This window comes from Urocitellus parryii, chromosome 13, assembly GCF_045843805.1.
Source record: "Urocitellus parryii isolate mUroPar1 chromosome 13, mUroPar1.hap1, whole genome shotgun sequence".
Taxonomy (NCBI): domain Eukaryota; kingdom Metazoa; phylum Chordata; class Mammalia; order Rodentia; family Sciuridae; genus Urocitellus; species Urocitellus parryii.
The window spans coordinates 71,114,994-71,133,748 of NC_135543.1; the positions used below are offsets into that span (position 1 = coordinate 71,114,994).

At 36.6% G+C, this 18,755-nt stretch overlaps 1 protein-coding gene across 1 annotated transcript in view; it reads right to left on the minus strand.

The window, feature by feature from the left end:
* Nucleotides 1-18,755, minus strand: part of Sptlc1 (serine palmitoyltransferase long chain base subunit 1) — a 61,225-nt gene that overhangs the window by 13,900 nt on the left and 28,570 nt on the right. Inside the window, exons 7-12 of the mRNA XM_077792260.1 lie at nt 15,440-15,569; nt 12,035-12,124; nt 4,037-4,144; nt 2,759-2,854; nt 2,375-2,471; nt 941-995 (exon numbers count right to left, since the gene is read on the minus strand). Coding sequence (XP_077648386.1) covers nt 941-995; nt 2,375-2,471; nt 2,759-2,854; nt 4,037-4,144; nt 12,035-12,124; nt 15,440-15,569 — 576 coding nt within the window. The remainder of the gene's footprint in view (nt 1-940; nt 996-2,374; nt 2,472-2,758; nt 2,855-4,036; nt 4,145-12,034; nt 12,125-15,439; nt 15,570-18,755) is intronic.

The window sequence follows — 18,755 nt, forward strand, 5'->3', positions numbered from 1 at the left end:
AGAGAATAAAAGGCAGGACAGAGCTGGGGGAGATGGAGGCCTGGACTCTGGAAAGGAACACAGTGAAGGACATCTGAGGTGTGCATGATGAATGTGCAGGGCTCCCAGCATCCTGCAGTGTGCTGGCATATTAATATTTCAGGAACCAATGCAACTGGAATCAACAAGTAATATCCCTCCAGCATGAATCATGCAAGACCAACTTCTGCTACTATCACAGACACGCCCAGAATTCTAATTGTCTCTGCCCTACTTTATCTGCAACAGCTGCAATCTACTCCTTTACCTACTCCCCTTTTCTTTCAGCAGTCCCTGGTTTCCATATGGCGCAACAGAGAAAGACTTCCACAACTGAAGAGGCACTATGCCACAGGAGGCAACAAGGAAACCCTCAGGCAGTGTGAGATCATTTCCTATGAGACCAGAAATCAGCGTGAAGATGTCACCAACCTTAATTTTTTTCTCAAGAGGAATCTTAAAGAACTGTTCCTCTGCAATTTTTACTTTTTATAAAAAGAAAACAAACACATGTAACACTCACTGCAATTTCATTTCTTTTTCATGTCTTAATTTAAAATAAAACTTAGTTTACTAAAAAGTAACATGGGCAGGAGGAACTGGGTGCCATTCAGTGACATAACAACACTCTATCTGTGCAGATTAAGAGCAATACTACAGTGTTTACCTTGGTGATTTCTTGTGGGAAGATGCTGGACTGTTATTTTTATCTTCTGTATTGCTATAATATGTTGTTTATAAAAACAAAGGCATGATTCTTTAAAACAATGACAGAAAAGTTGCCCCAGTTTTATACCTATAATAAACAGCTGAGTGAGCTGTTTTTGGTTTCTCGGCTACAATGTGATCAAATTTTAAACTTTTCATTTGTTGTTTAAGTATGGTACAAGTAATTATGTTGGTTGAAAATTATATCACTTACCCTTGTAAAGCTTTATGAATTTGCTGGCACTTTTTCTTCAGCACTGCAAAAATACCTAAATGAAAAAAAAAATTTGGTAGTATAGAGATAGAGAGAGAGAGAGAGAGAATTTTTTAAATATTTATTTTTAGTTTTTTTGGCAGACACAACATCTTTGTTTGTATGTGGTGCTGAGGATCGAACCATGCCAAGCGAGCGCGCTACCGCTTGAGCCACATCCCCAGCCCAACCTTAAAATATTTTTAAAGGCCCAGTTCAAGTGCATCAATTTAAAATGCTGCAGGTCTTTTTAATTAGTATCACTGAGCCAGTATTAGCACTCCTCTGAAAGCTTGAACTTTGTCTTTGGCACCTATTACCTGGCCTCTTCTCACTTGGACACTCTACTTTCAGCAAAATCTGGAATGACGATTTCTGAGTAAAACAACTACTCTTGTTATTCCAAGATTCTACAGATAATGGCAAAAAATAAAAGTGTACAAATCTACTACTTATTTCTTTATTCTAAATTATTTGGTTAAAAAAAGTCAACTATAACATTAAATTTTTTTTTTTTAATTTAAGGAAAATTCAAAAACAAAAGTATCTGACCAGGAAGCAGAGGAGTCAGGCCACCTCATAAGTAAGCTTCTGAATGTATGCACAAATTTGACTCATATCTTCTGATTCTCTGAATTAATGTCAACACTGAAGATTCAGGCATGCCAGGTATCAGGCCTGCTTCTCCTTTTGTTTTAGTTTTGGTAAGGTGGTACTACTACAGCCAAAGACCACATTTTAAACTCTCTGTTGACTTTTATTCTGCTAAGTAAGCTACTGGTAAACCAGGCTTAGCCTCAGTACTAGCTGGTGATTCAAAGGCTGAAAGAAAAAACTAAAATAGTTATAAATTCAGAAATACCAAAGAGCAGCACATTCTGGTTAATTTCTTAAAGAACTATAAACCAAACAGTGACTGGAAAATTTACATGAATGACAACGTCTAGGCCAGCACTAATGTAACCCCCCTCCTCTGGGCATCTTCTCTAGCTACAGCAGCCAGCCATGCTTTGGCCTAGGACAGAAGCTCTGGTCCATGCCTTTGAGGCAGGGACAACTTCTTCACTGTCATTCTTCCTATAATTGCCAGATACAGAATGAGAACCCCTCATTCAAAATGCTTGGAACATTTCAGATTTCAAGAGTTTTTTTGAATTTTGTAATATTTACATAAAACTTACTGATTGAGATTCCCTAATTTGAAAACTTGAAATGTGCATGTCTATCCTCAAAAGATATTGAATTCTGGATTTCAGATTTTCAGACTAGCAATGTTCTACCTGAAATGTAATTCGGAGCCTAAATTTTATTTTGATAAATAATCTCCTTTAGCTAATTCCTCCAAAAAGCAAGCCAGTAACATAGTTAAAATAACCTGAGTTTAAAAGGTTGTACCTGGATTCTCTTCCATGATGTTGAGGGCTTCAATGGCAGCAGCAGCCAACAAAGGAGGTAATGAAGCCGAAAAGCAGTATCCCTGACCGGAGAGTCGCTAAGAAGAAATAAGTCAGAAGCATCACACTTACTTCTTTGGGTAAATATTTGGATCTTGACACTATCTACTGAACAGTGTCTCCACATGTGGTGAAGGGGTAAGATTCAGCCATGAGTAATCCATATAAAGACTTGTTAAAAGGGAGATAATTCCTAAAGATACTGAGTCTTAAAAAATTGGCTTTTAAATAAAAACTGATAAATTGAGAGTAAAATTCTGTATTATTCTGAGGTGACAATGAAGCAACCAGTGTCAGATTTTGCTTGTTTTTAAGAAAGGCTTACCTGATGGTCAATTACAAACGACCTGCCACAGCAGAAACCTCCAATGGAAGCAAGTGAATTCTCCATGTTGGCACTAATAAGATCAATATCATCAATCTGAGAAAATCAGAAGAAAGTGATAGTTATTCCTCCATGGGGGGAGACGACACGGATGGGCATCAATTCTAGAGATAAAACTTCAGTGTTAATTATGTCTGTAAATATATAGACTCAAACAAGCTACCTACATGAAAATAAAAGAGTAAAAAAAGATACAAAAAAATTTATTAAATCTATTGCTACAAGAATCACAGTTTTATGGTCTTCTCTGAAGTGCCTCATTTTACACTTTTCTGCTATTTCATCATGCATTCACACTTAGCTCAAAGTGGAAAAGTAAATTAAAAGATGAAATCTGAAGCTGTTTAATGTTAAAAATATAGTTTACAAAATAAGCTTTTTCCACTGCTAAAACAGTGGGCTAACTGGCCTTTACCCCAGAAAAAATTAAATCTTTTTTTTTTTTGAGAAATTACTCCAAAACTCCAAATATCATGGCAATAGAATTTCTGACTAAAGCAGACCAACTGGGCAGTGATAAACCTAACTAGCTACCTTGTGGGCCTCTAAGTTCCTACATCTTCTGATCTTGTACTTTTGCTCTCTCTTCTTTTGCTCCATCACCTAGCATCAAGTTCCTTTTTGGGTACATAGCAGAAGTTCAATTAAGTTCTTCCTTTTTTAAAAATTTATTTTTTGTGGTACTTGGAATTGAACCCAGGGGCACTCTACTGCTGAGTTGCATTCCTGGTCCTTGAGTTAAGGTCTTTTGTTATGAAAAGTTTCAAGCAAATACAAAAATAGAATAGAATGAAGAATGCCTATACCCAGATATAATCATTACCAACTCAAGAACAACCCGGTTTTATCTATGGCCCCATAGTACCTGCCCTCATCACTTCTTTGCAACAAATCCAGACAAATCCTTTTACTACTATCATAAACTTTTAAAAGGACTTCTAAGGCAATTTTTAATGATTTTCGTAAATGCATTGCAAACTTTAACTGATTCTAGAAAGAGACATGAAAAGTCAAGATCACACACTCCCACTTCCAGAGGGAAGATGGGGTCCCCTGGCCAGAATGACCAAACCCACTGTGGGCTCAGTGAGAAGACAGAGACCATACTCTCATCCCTCCACAGGGATGAGAAGCACTGTCTTATGTCTATGAAAACCCAGCACAATAGAGCCATATGTTTCCTATAGGAGGGGAATTTCCCCCAAATGGAGAACTTACACTGATTCCATAGTGCTCAGTGACTCCTCGGCCATGCTCCCCAAGGACTCCAAATGAAAGACTTTCTTCCAAAAAGATTCTTGCTTTGTATTTATATTTTAATTTAACCTAGGTGTTAAATAAAATCCACTTTAAAATACTAATGATTAGCAGCAAATAGAGTATATTTCAATGAAAAAAATTAAACCTGAAAATGTAAGCACAGTTGACTCAATATTTGTGAATCCTGTATTTGCAAATTCACCTGTTAAAATTTACATATACAGTTTTTTTGTAGACCCTTTTGGGTCTTCTAGGTATAGAATCATGTCATCTGCAAATAGTGATAATTTAAGTTCTTCCTTTCCAATTTTTATGCCTTTAATTTCTTTCGTTTGTCTAATTGCTCTGGCCAGTGTTTCGAGAACTATATTGAATAGAAGTGGTGATAGAGGGCATCCCTGTCTTGTTCCTGATTTTAGGGGGAATGCCTTCAATTTTTCTCCGTTCAGAATGATGCTAGCCTGGGGCTTAGCGTAGATAGCTTTTACAATATCAAGGTAAGTTCCTGTTATCCCTAGTTTTTCTAATGTTTTGAACATAAAGGGATGCTGTACTTTGTCGAATGCTTTTTCTGCGTCTATCGAGATGATCATATGGTTCTTAAAGAAAAGAAGTCTATTGATATTGATATGAAGTCTATTGATATTGATAAGAAGTCTATTGATATCGATAAGTCTATTGATATGGTGAATAACATTTATTGATTTCCGTATATTGAACCATCCCTGCATCCCAGGGATGAATCCTACTTGATCATGGTGCACAATTTTTTTGATGTGCCTTTGTATCCAATTCGCCAGAATTTTATTGAGGATTTTTGCATCTAGGTTCATCAGAGATATTGGTCTGTAGTTTTCTTTCTTTGATGTGTCTTTGTCTGGTTTCGGAATCAATGTGATGTTGGCCTCATAGAATGAATTTGGAAGAACTCCCTCTTTTTGTATTTCCTGGAATAACTTGAAAAGTATTGGTATTAATTCTTCTTTAAAGGTCTTGTAAAACTCCGCTGTATACCCATCTGGTCCTGGGCTTTTCTTGGTTGGTAGTCTTTTGATTACCTCTTCAATTTCATCCATTGATATTGGTCTGTTCAAATCGTGTGTGTCACTAATAAATGAATTCAGCAAAGTGGCAGGATATAAAATCAACACGCACAAATCAAAGGCATTTCTGTATATCAGCAACAAAACCTCTGAAATGGAAATAAGGAAAACCACTCCATTCACAATATCCTCAAAAAAAATAAAATACTTGGGAATCAACCTAACAAAAGAGGTGAAAGATTTATACAATGAAAACTACAGAACCCTAAAAAGAGAAGTAGAAGAAGATCTTAGAAAATGGAAAGATATACCCTGTTCATGGATAGGCAGAACTAACATCATCAAAATGGCGATATTACCAAAAGTTCTCTATAGGTTTAATGCAATGCCAATCAAAATTCCAATGGCATTGCTTGTAGAAATAGATAAAGCAATCATGAAATTCATATGGAAAAATAAAAGACCCAGAATAGCAAAAGCAATTCTAAGCAGGAAGTGTGAATCAGGTGGTATAGCAATACCAGATTTCAAACTACACTACAGAGCAATAGTAACAAAAACAGCATGGTACTGGTACCAAAACAGGCGGGTGGACCAATGGTACAGAATAGAGGATACAGAGACTAATCCACAAAGTTACAACTATCTTATATTCGATAAAGGGGCTAAAAGCATGCAATGGAGGAAGGATAGCATCTTCAACAAATGGTGTTGGGAAAACTGGAAATCCATATGCAACAAAATGAAACTGAATCCCCTCCTCTCACCATGCACAAAAATTAGCTCAAAATGGATCAAGGACCTTGATATCAAATCAGAGACTCTGCGTATGATAGAAGAAAAAGTTGGCTACGATCTACATATCGTGGGATCAGGCTCCAAATTCCTTAACAGGACACCCATAGCACAAGAGTTAATAGCAAGAATCAACAAATGGGACTTACTTAAACTAAAAAGTTTTTTCACAGCAAGAGAAACAATAAGAGAAGTAAATCGGGAGCTACATCATGGGAACAAATTTTTACCCCTCACACTTCAGATAGAGCCTTAATATCCAGGGTTTACAAAGAACTCAAAAAATTAGACAATAAGACAACAAATAACCCAATCAACAAATGGGCCAAGGACCTGAACAGACACTTCTCAGAGGAGGACATACAATCAATCAACAAATACATGAAAAAATGCTCACCATCTCTAGCAGTCAGAGAAATGCAAATCAAAACTACCCTAAGATACCATCTTACTTCAGTAAGATTGGCAGCCATTATGAAGTCAAACAACAACAAGTGCTGGAGAGGATGTGGGGAAAAGGGTACTCTTGTACATTGCTGGTGGGACTGCAAATTGGTTCGGCCAATTTGGAAAGCAGTATGGAGATTCCTGGGAAAGCTAGGAATGGAACCACCATTTGACCCAGTTATTGCCCTTCTTGGTCTATTCCCTGAAGACCTTAAAAGAGCGTACTACAGGGATACTGCCACATCGATGTTCATAGCAGCACAATTCACAATAGCTAGACTGTGGAACCAATCCAGATGCCCTTCAATGGATGAATGGATTAAAAAATGTGGCATTTATACACTATGGAGTAAAAAATGACAAAATCATGGAATTTGCAGGGAAATGGATGGCACTAGAGCAGATTATGCGTAGTGAAGCTAGCCAATCCCTAAAAAACAAATACCAAATGTCTTCTTTGATATAATGAGAGCAACTAAGAATAGAGCAGGGAGGAAGAGCAGGAAGAAAAGATTGACATTAAACAGAGGCACGAGATGGGAGGGAAAGAGAGAGAAAAGGGGAATTGCATGGAAATGGAAAGAGATCCTCATTGTTATAAAAAACTACATAAAAGAGGTTGTGAGGGGAATTGGAAGAAAAATAAGGAGAGAAATGAATTACAGTAGATGGGATAGAAAGAGAAGATGGTGGGGAGGGGGATAGTAGAGGATAGGAAAGGTAACAGAATACAACAGTCACTAGTATGGCATTATGTAAAAATGTGAATGTGTAACCGATGTGATTCTGCAATTTGTATTTGGGGTAAAAATGGGAGTTCAGAACTCACTTGAAACTAATGTTTGAAATATGATATGTCAAGAGCTTTGTAAGGTTTTGAACAACCAATAAAAAAAAATTTACATATACAGTGTCAGAAGACGGGCATGTGTAGTGTTGTGGTGAAGAATTCAAGTTATCTGACACTCGTGTTCTTAGCTAAAGTTGAATAAGTCATTGTTTCAGCTCAGATACTGTTAACAAGTACCCTTTTCATGGTCATTACTTATTGCCACACTTTTCTTGTTTTGGTGATTCTCTTGGTGATTCTGATATTTAAAATGGCTCCTAGTTGTAGGATTAAAGTGCCAAGAAGACTATGAAGTACCTTGAGAAAACCTGTGTCAGAGAAGCTTCTTTCAGGCATGAATTTTAAGGGCTGTTGGCTATAGGTTCAGGAAGAATGAGTAAACAATATGTATTATGTATTAAACATGATGGCTTTACACAGAAACGAACTTAAAACAAGGTGTTTTAAGTGTGACAAAAATGTTGTGACTAGAGGCTCACAGAAACCTAATCTTAACCCTTATTTGCCTCAATAGCATAGCTTAGCATTCCCATGTCAGCGTTTGCAGCAATACTTGGTAGAACATAACTATGGTGAATGAGAACTGAGTGTACTTTAGATCTCTAAAATGATCCAATTTAACTCAATAAAAAAGACAGCACAATACGAAATTTTAAAAAAGTAAATGCTAAAAGTTATATGTACAGACAAGGCATGTAAGCCATCTGTTATACACTGGTCTGATTGTACATATAAACTCCTGGGGAAATGTAGATATTCCTCCCTTGGTGGCTTTAATTTGGAATCTTGTTTTCATTAATATGGTTCATGAGTCAAAATGTTTTTCTCTTTATTTTCAGGCTTAGGTGGGTATTAATCTGTATCTTTTCTAATTATTTCACTGGTTTAAAAGAACACAATCTAATAATCCATTAGAAGCTGATATATGCATGTTTGTCTACAGATATTTATTCTCTAATGTATAATTAATTTACCCATATACTTTGAATATAATCAGTTTCATGACTGAATTAAATATAACAATCAGCTACTACATTTTTATGTATATGACATGAACAGTAGTCCTAAAGTCTTCCTCTGACTTATGTATCTGTTCTTGGGTCAGAATCACACTTCTAATTATAAGTTTAATTACTAAGACCATTTTTCAGCTGAAGCTACAGAAATAATACATAAAATATATAAGCTGTTTTGGTGCCCCATATGACAAGTTTTTGATAATTTGTTTTTCATTGTTGAAATTTTACTGGCTATTCTTGCTAACCAATGTTAAACACGGGAGGGGGAGTTGAAGGGGCAAGATGTCCATCAACAATGAATAAACTAATTTGGGGAGAATTATATCTTCTCAACACTGCTCTTTCCCATTCTTTAATATGAATGAGATATTTTATAGTTTCTAAAAATCATATTTTAGAAAACATTTAATAATATCACAGTGCTAGCACAGAAAAAGAGAAATCAGCTAAACTTACTAATAGGAAACTCAGGATCAAACATTAGTTGCATCATGTAATCTTTTCATGATCAGTACTTACACATACTTGGTCTGTTCTCATATTTTTGTTTCACTGTATATTTGTTCATCAGCAATACCTTATGATTGTACCCATGTAACATACAGTTTTAGTACCTTTTGGCCCATCACCTCCCCCACATTATCCTATCAGTCTTTGATACTCTCACGAAATAGGGAGAAGAAAAATACATTTCTTGTGCTCTACAACGCAGAAGTGAGCTATATTCTCAGAAGAAGTAATGAAAACTTACATAGTAATAATAATAATAATAATAATAATAATATATAAATAATATGTAAAGCCTTTATTTTGAATTCAAATGCAAGTAAAACACCACATTAACAGAATAAAGGAAAAAAAACACGTGACAAGTTAATGCAGAAAATGCATTTTACAAAATCCAACAACTTCTCATGATAAACACACTCAGCAGATTAGGAATAGGAAAGAACTTCGTCAACTTGATAAAGGGTACTTATGAAAAATAGTTATCATTCTCAATAGTGAAAGAGTGAAAGCTTCTCCTCCCAGATTAGGAACAAAACAAGGGTGTCCACTTTCAACACTACCAGTCAATATCATGGTGGGAATTCTAGCCAGAATCAGCAAGGGGAAAAAAGGGCAGGGGAATCCAAATTGAAGGAAGAAATAAAACTCTCTCTCCAAACATGACATATTACATACTGAATTAGATCCACAAAACAAAAACATTATACAATGCATACATGTATAGAAATATCATGTTACTCCATTAATATGTACAATCAGTTGTAATTCCACAAGCATGCAGTAAATAATCCAAAAAAAAAAAATCACATTTATAATAGAATCAAAAAGAATCAAACACTCAGTGGTAAATTTAATGAAAGAGGAGCAAGGCTTACTCACTGAAAACTACAAAACATTAATCAAAGAAATTATAAAAGAGCTAAATAAATGGAAATATATCTCACAGATCAAAGACTTAATATCCTTAAGATGGCAACATGTTCCAAAGTAATCTACATATTCATGCAATCCCTATCAAAATCCCACGGCATCATTTTACAGAAATGGAAAAACTTATCCTAAAATTCAAATGGACTTTCAAGAGGCCCCAAATAGCTAAAACAATCTTTCAAAACTTATTTTAAAGCTACAAAAGTTGAGATAGCTACAAAAGAATGGACATATAGATGAATGTAATAAAATTGAGAGTCTAGAAATAAACTTATGAATCTTTGATCAATTGATTTTTCACAATAATGCCAAAACCATTTCATGGGAAACAACTAGTCTTCAACGAACAAGACAAATAACTAGATAACCACATGCAAAGGAATAAAGTTGGATCACTACAGCATAGCATATAAAAAATTAACTCAAAATAAACCACTGGCTTAAAAATATGAGTGAAAACTATAAATTCTTCAAAGGAAAAAAGGAGTACACCTACATGGCTTTTGATTAGACAAAAAATTTTTAGATATGACACAAAACAGCTAACTTGTACCACATCAAAATTAAAAATTTTGTGCATCAAAAGACAATATCAAAAAGTAAAGCAAAACTTCATATAATGGGAGAAGATATTTGTAAACAATATATATGATAAGGGCTAGTACCCAGAACATAAAAAAGAGCTCTTATAATTTAATAACAAAAAGACAACCCAAACAAAAAATGGGCAAAGCATTTGAACAGATATTTCTCCAAAGAAGATAAACAAAAATGGCCCATAAGTACCTGACAACAGGCTCAACACATTAGTCTTTTGGAAAATGCAAATCAAAACCACATGAGGTACTTCTTCATACTACCATGGCTAAGAAAAGAAACAAATCAACCTAGAAAATAAGTGGTGGTAAAAATGTGGAGAATCAGAACACTGCTGATGGGAACGTAAAATGGTGCAGTCACTGTGGAAAACAGTGTGACAGTTCCTCAGGAAATCAAACAGTTTATCCTAAGATCCTGCTTATGGCAGCCCTACTCATAATAGACAAAAGATAGGAAAAAACCCACAGTCATTAAAAGATGAACAGATTCAATGTGGTATATATTCACACAATGAAAGATTAGCATTAAAAAGGAATCAAGTATATGACACATAGCAGTAAAATGTATGTGAACTTTGAAAACATAGTAGTGAATGAAGTCAGCCATATTTAAAAGGTCTCATGTTGTATAATGCCATTTATAGAAAGAATTCTGACTAGGTAAATCCATAGAGACAGAAAGGAGATTGGTGGTTGCTAGGAGTCAGGGAGAGAAGAATGTAGACTGCTTAATAGGTATGGACTGTTTTGAAACTTGATGCAGTTGATGGTTGTACAACATGGTGAGTATTCTAAATGCCATTAACCTGCAGACTTAATTTTTTTTTTTGGTGGTGTTGGGGGAGGGGTCAAACCCAGGGCCTAATGTATGTCGGGCAAGAGCTCTACCACTGAGCCGCATTCCTAGCCTGACCTGTATACTTTAAAATGCCAGTTTTATGTTAGGTGAATTTTACTTTGATATGGAAAATCTCAATGATCATGGTTTCTAAAAACAGTACATTGCTTTCAAGGTTATAAAGTTGAATTTTACAACATACATATTATTTAATTTGCATGAAATTCAATAAACATCAAACTAATTTAAAGAAATGAAAAGCATACCAATGGTTGCATGGGACTAGAAACAGATACTGACTACAAAGAAGCATGAGAGAATTTTCTGGAATGATGGAGATGTTCTGTACCTTGGCTGTGGTGGTAGTGATGATGAGGTATATAAATCTATTAAAATTATCAAACTGTATACTAAGAGTTGGTGCATTTCACACACATCAATTGTGCCTCAATAACATGTTTTAAAACAAAGAACTTTTAAAAAAAATTGGTGCTGTGGTGTTATGGATTGAACCTGGTGCCTTGTGCATGCTAGACAAGTGCTCTATACCACTAGGTTATATCCCCAGCCCTTTTAAAATTTTATTTTGGGACTGGGCCTAAGTTTCCTAGGCTGGCCTGGAACTTGTGATTCTCCTGCCTCAGTCACATGAATAGCTGGGATTACAGGTGTGCAACGCTGCAACCAGCAATAAAGTTGCTTTATTAAACAATTAAGTTTTGATTACTTTTTAAAGCCCAATGTTAGCATTTAAGTAATCTGCCTCCCTTGAATGATCAAAATATCCGATACCTACTGTGCAAAGCAGTGTAGATGTCACACATTGAATGTGGTCATAAGCAAAAGGCATATCTGCCAAACTATCCATTACTAAAATAATACTATAATGAATAAATACTAAAAAATGAATAAACACGTTGCTTACCAATTCTGGAAGAGGACAAATAGTTCCAGTATTCATATACAGTCCTTCTACTACAATGAAACGTCGAGTTACACGAGCCTTGCGAGGATTCTTAAAAAAAGAACCAGACATCTTAAATTTCAGTAATTCCAAATAAAAATCTGTTAATACTCCCTACAAAGTTCATCCCACAAGATTTATTCATAAAAGAAAAATGGTCTAAATGAATTTAAAGTTCAATGTTTGAGATCCTGTTTTTTTTTTTTTTTTTCCTCAGACGTGTTTTTCATTCACAGCACTGACTAGGGGACCTCACACATACTTACAGCACTTTAACTGTGTTAAAGCACAAAGGAAACCCTCCAACTCCAGAGAGACTGGGATGGGACCCAAGGAAACTCTGGAGAAATTTGAGAATGTTTTATATCATGATGAAGCACTGATTCCTGGGTTACATGGGTAAAAACTACTGATCAAATCATATGGCTAGGATTTGTGCATTTCCATGTCTTTAATTTTTGCCTAAAAGAAAAAGAACCATAATGAAGATGATGATGATGAACAGCATCATCATCAAGCAGGGAGAGGTACAGATGGTACAAGAATGGCAGGATGCTGGTAACAATGTTGGGAAAAGGAATGGGAGACACTGCAGCTCCCAAGAGCAATGCAACTGTTTCCTTTTGTGTGCATGGCAATTTTTCCACAATCAAAAGTTATAACAAAAACCACAAACTCTGATCTCCCTCACATACCAAAGTATAGCAAAACCCTTGTCCTTCCTCACTCTCCCACTGACCTGTCACTGGGTCAAGTAAAACTCGATTATGACCTTGGTCCAATGATGTTGAAGGTTGGGTGGTGATGGAGAGCCTATTCAAATAATATGGATCTCCCAACACCCTGCTCACAGCAGGTCACTATAAATTCTTCACATGGTAAGAATCTGTAGATGCTTCAGGTGTGTCTGAATGAAAAAATACTGGTGGCCACAGATAAGAGTTAGAACTCACTTCCTACTCAAAAGGTTTCTTGCCTCTAGACATTTCTTGCCTCTGGACAGTTAGAAACTCAAGTATCAGCAATGCTTTAAGGGGGCAGTTTAGGCAGTTGAGGTTCAGCAAATTATACATCACTAAGGTTGTTCAATCTTGTCATTCAGTCAACGCAAAACAGAATGCTTCTCAGATAGCAATATGGATCTATCAGGAGTCACTGATGAAAAGAGGTCACCTTTATTTCACCACGGTGGCAGGCATTCTGCCTTAAAAAAAAAAAATGTTCTGTTTTACCTTTTTTTTTTGGCTGGACTAGGAATTAAACACAGGGTCTTGTACATGATAGGTAAATGTTATTCTACTGAGCCATACCTCCAGAACAAGTATTTTCTTAGGATTTTAAAATATTCATGTAAGAGCCCTAAGAAATAAAAAAATATATAAAAAAAGAACTTAAAAATTAGCTATTTACATCACTCAATGATAATTTTTGTCTCTTTGTATATGTCCACTACTTTGTTCAAAGTTAGAATTATATTGCAATAATTTCAGAAACTGATTTTAAAAATATGTTATGACCATTTCTAGATTATTTAGTATTATTTAAAATATGATTTTAATGGAGACATTCTACTTTGTGGGAATAATACAAATAATCTAACTATTCTAATGTTGGATTTAAGTAGTTTCCCTCATTTTGCTTTTTGTTTGGGGAAAAAAAAAAAACACCAATCTTTAACACTATTTCTGATTATTTTCTAAATGTGACACCCCACATATGGGTCAAAGGGGAATCTAAGGGGATATCTAAGTGGAATATATTTGCCCACTTACCTTCTAGGAGGTAGGTGCCAATTTAAACTCTTCCCACTGTTATAGGAGCATCCTTTGTTTCAGTACACCTATGTGGGCACTGCTTAAAAAGATGTGCCATAATTTGAAAAACTAAATCCTTTAGGCTATTTCCTTAATCATACTGCAGTAAGGGTATTTTTCACTTGCACAGTATGTGTAAGTAATCCTTCTATGAAATTTTATTTTTTATTATTCATAAAAACTTCCATGGATTAGAAATCTTATAAAACACATGGAATATGAATATGACATCTTCCAAATCTGTACAATATTAGCTAAACAAAATAATCTACAATACACTGAATTCTTGGTCATACTTTCCAAGGCAGTATTTTTCAATCTGGTGGCCAGCATGTTATTACTAAATAAGAATAATAGAGATCTTTTTACAATCTATAGAAAGAAATTCAATGAAATGGCTTCAAGTTTAGAAATTTCTCTGTAGCTTTTTTGTTTATTTTGCAGTACCAGAGACTGAACCAAGAGACACTTTACCACTGAGTTACACCCACTGCCCTTTAAAAAAAAAAAAAAAAAAGTCTGTTTTTTGAGACAGAATCTCACTAAACTACTGAGGCTGGCCTTGAACTTATGATTCTTCTGCCTCTGCCTCCTAAGTGTCTGGGATTATAGGTGTGCGCCATTGGGCCCAGCTTCCCTGTAGATTTATCTAAACTGATCCTAAAAAAAGATGACAGAATCCTAAATAAATAAAGCAAATATTTGGGGAAATGGAAATTAACACAAAATTGAGGAATATGATGTGCATTTTCACCTGTTATTCTAGTTATAAATAAGTCAAGTCACACCTGCAAAGTCCTCTTGAAATAGTTGAGATGAAGGATACAACATTCAGGCTCCCAGAACAGTCCACCTATCACTATGTCCTGCTACAGAGCCACAGACCAGAACTACTCTTACCATTCTTGTCATCATGGGAAAAATAAATTATAATCCTAATAGTGATGCTTTGAACATACTTCCTCTGTGCCATTCTCTAATTAGAAACCAAGGAGGCAAATACAAACCACCACCACCAGGGGCTATTCATGTTCCAGGGACAAAGGACTGAAAACAGGGCTGCAGGTTGTAGGCAGTCCAACTACAGGGCAGTCCTTTCCCACAGGCAGCAGCTGCTTAGCGCTCCAGGGTAAGGATGGGATGGGGAGAAAGGGTCTTACTTGGTTTATAAATAAATTAACATCTGCTGGCATTCTTTCCTCCATGTAATTGGAACGTGATTTATTCTGATATAATAAACCTATTTTGAATCCACTAGATACATGCCCTAATGAGTTTTCAGAGTTGAGAGTGTGTATCTCCCCCACTCACTAAGTGCAAACTGTCCCTCAACCCCCTTAATTTTGCTGTATATAATTATGGCATTGACAAGGCAATTACAATCAGTCTTGGCTCTCCAACACGAAATATATTTAATAGGCAGGAACACACTTACTTAATATCCAAATGTGATCCGCAGGCAAGTTTTCAATGACAAATTACCATTTCATATATAATTTAGCTGGTTAGAAAGTACAAAAGAACTGTATCATTTTCTTCAAAAGAATCATACCTTTTGATCTTCGATCTCTTGTTCTTTTAGTAGTCGCTCCAGGTCAGCTACATCATTATGCTTAAATAACTTAATGTCACTACGTGATGCTTGTAATCCTTTCTGAATAGCAAAGCAGGCAGCTCTATCTCTGCAAGGGAGAGAGGTTCACCAAATTGGGGTTAAAGGGCCTTGTCAACATTCTCAGGAAAGGAATGCTTGCTTTTGTGAGTTAACCAATCTCCAATTGTTAACTGGAACACAGCAAATAAAACATGTTTGAGCATTCATGTCACTGTTTGCTCTTCACTCTGCAAGTCCTTGTCACACAATTATCACATTTAATCTATTCTAAGCAGCGCATACTTGCCAAATTCTAACCTCTCTGAGATCAGGATGCACATATCAAATGACTCACATGCTTGCTCTTTCTAAGAAATACACAACATATTGGTGCAACTCACCATCAGTGTCATCTCTGATGTGACTGTTATTCTGCTATATTTTCTCATGAGAAGCAATAGTGGTAGCCCAGCTGGACAGAAGGGTTCTGAACAATAACCACTTAACTATGACCAAACATTATAGGAAAAAACTATAGCTCCAACCTCACTCAAACCAGCAGAGACTGAGAAGGGAACCTCGACTTGACCCTTGAGGGGCTATAACAAAGTATCCCACACCCTCCCGGGGGCCATCAGAAAAGGCTAAGAAGTGAGCTGGGACTTTCATTGCTAGCTGGTAACAAGAGGACCCTGTCCTCCCCACTGGGGTGTTGGCAGAGACCACATGGGGTGCATAAAATTCCATCTCAGTATTGGGGCACCCTCCTGGTTTTTGCTTGGTGGTGCCAGACGTCATTTAGGGAAAAATCAGTACTGTCTTCATCACCCAGCAGCAATGAAGAAACTTCCACCTCAGATGCTAATGGAGGCCAAGTAGGAACCTGGGATGGGACACCCTAACAGCAGTAACAAGGAGGCAGTCCCCCACTCCTTCCCTTGTTAGAATAGTGTCAGAGAAAGCCGACTGAAAGAGTTGGTTTAAAGAAGGTATACACTATAGTAGCATAATATGACATGCTCAGGTTCCAATTAAATATTACTTATACCAAGAATCAGAAGAACTTACACAGAATGAAGGAAAACAAATGTCAATACTGAGGTGAAGGAGAAAACAAGATCATCTGACAATTATCTCAGAATATCCAACACAAAAATGTTTCAATGAGCAATTATTAACATGCCTGCAAAAAGTGAAATAACAGGAAGCCTCAGTAAAGAAAGAGAAGTCATAAAGAAGAATCCTGAGAAGATATTAGTAATGAAAAACAAAACAAGACTTTATTGAATGGATAGGAAAGAATCAGTGAATGGAAAGATGTACCAATAGAAATGATTCACGGTGCACAACAGAAAGAAAATAGGCTAGGAAGGAATGAGCAGAGATTCAGGGATCTGTGGGAGTATAATAAATGATGGAATATTTGTGTCACTGGAGTTGTAGAGGTAAAAGGGAAAAAAGGTGGGACTAATAAAAAGGTTCTCAAAGAAATAATGGCTCAAAACTTCCCAAATTGGACAAATGGCTTAAACCTATAGACTAAAGAAGCTGAGCAAAGCCCGGAACAGTAAACCCAAATAAACAGATGCCCAAACACACCATAGTCCAATTCCTGAAAACAAATGATCAAGAAAAATATCTGAAAGCAGCCAGAGAAAACCGACTTGGTAGAGTGCACAAATCTCAGTCTGATTTCTTTTCAGTGCTTATAAACCTGCAATAACCTCAATATTTTAGTTAATCTAAAAACAGGAATATGAAATAAATAAGTGAACACAGACAACAGATTGAAGGAATAGACTTAAGTTCGTGAATAAACTTTGTGCTGAAATTTTCTGTGTGTGAAACATTATCACCATTCACTGAATGAAAGGAAATGAAGCACTGTGCCTGATGGATTTGTCAAGACCAATTTATCAAACACCATTTTTACCTTTAGCTTCCCTGCATTCAACTGAATTTCAGGCAAAGGTATTATATTTAAAATTATGCAGAATTGGAGGCCAAGCAACATGGCAAGATCCTCTGAGTAAGATCTTCCAGCGATTGTCTCCCCAGATTCTGAATTTACCAGTTATTCATAAACTAAACTATTATCACCAAGAACTACGGAAGCCAGGTAAGGTGAGAGACTACAGGGCTTACTTTTAGTGTAACAAAATGAAAAGACACTGAAGAAAGCAGGAAGGAAGGAGTTACCAGAGAATCACCCCTTCCCTAACTCCAAGCAGAGAAAACCTTCCTGCATCGGGGAGAGACAGGGAATTAAGTTTAGACCTTAGACTTGAAACACAGTTACCAGGCCCACCATGATGAAACCCGGTACCAGAAAGAGTCCCATTACCCTTACCACCAGGGAAAACCTCTGAACTGAACCTATGGACCTGCATTAGCCAGGCTGCACAGAGACGGCCTCTGCCCCTTGAGGAGGAGGGCATGAAAGCTGGCATAGGAATGTTTTGAAGTGGGAGTGCCAGGCCTGCCATGTTAAGACTCAATGCTAAGTAGAAACCAAAGACCTCATTCACAGGCCAGAGCTCAAAGATGAGTGACTGCGACACACCTCTGCCTCAGGTGGAGACCCATGTGCCAGTGGGATAGGCCAAAGTGTTGGCCTGCATCACTGCCAGTACTGAAGTGGGCCTGAGGCACATTCCCCATGCTTCCAGACTGTGTACGTCCCTGAAGCTGTGAGACTTTGGTGTGATCCAGTTCAAGTGTCAGCCTTGGTGTCTGAAGAACTGCCTTTACCACCCCTTCCTCAATCTTGGGTAGTACAGCTACTGCTGGGCCAGTGCTCACAGATGGCACTCCAGATTTGCCTAAGCACCAGGTAGAGAAGGACATGCTGATTGGTGATATATACTTGTGCTAATGAGAAGACACACTGAAGTCTTGCTATGTCCTTTAGACTGTGCAGGTCCTTATGGCTCAAGAAACTAGAAAAACACACATGTGAAGCACACACACACACACACACACACACACACACACACAACCAATTAAACACATAGGTGGCTCTTTGAAAAGATAGACAAACCCTTAGCTAAAAAAAGGATAAGACTCAAAAATCACAGACAAAACAACCAAAGAGGTGAAAGATCTTTACAAGGAAAACTATAAAACAGTGGTGAATGAAATTAAAGAGGATACCACAAAGTAGAAAGACATCCTATTTTCAAGGACTGAAAAAAATCAATATTATTAAGATGGATATGCAATCTAAAATCATCTATAGATTCACTGCAATCCCTAAAAAATACAAAGACATTCT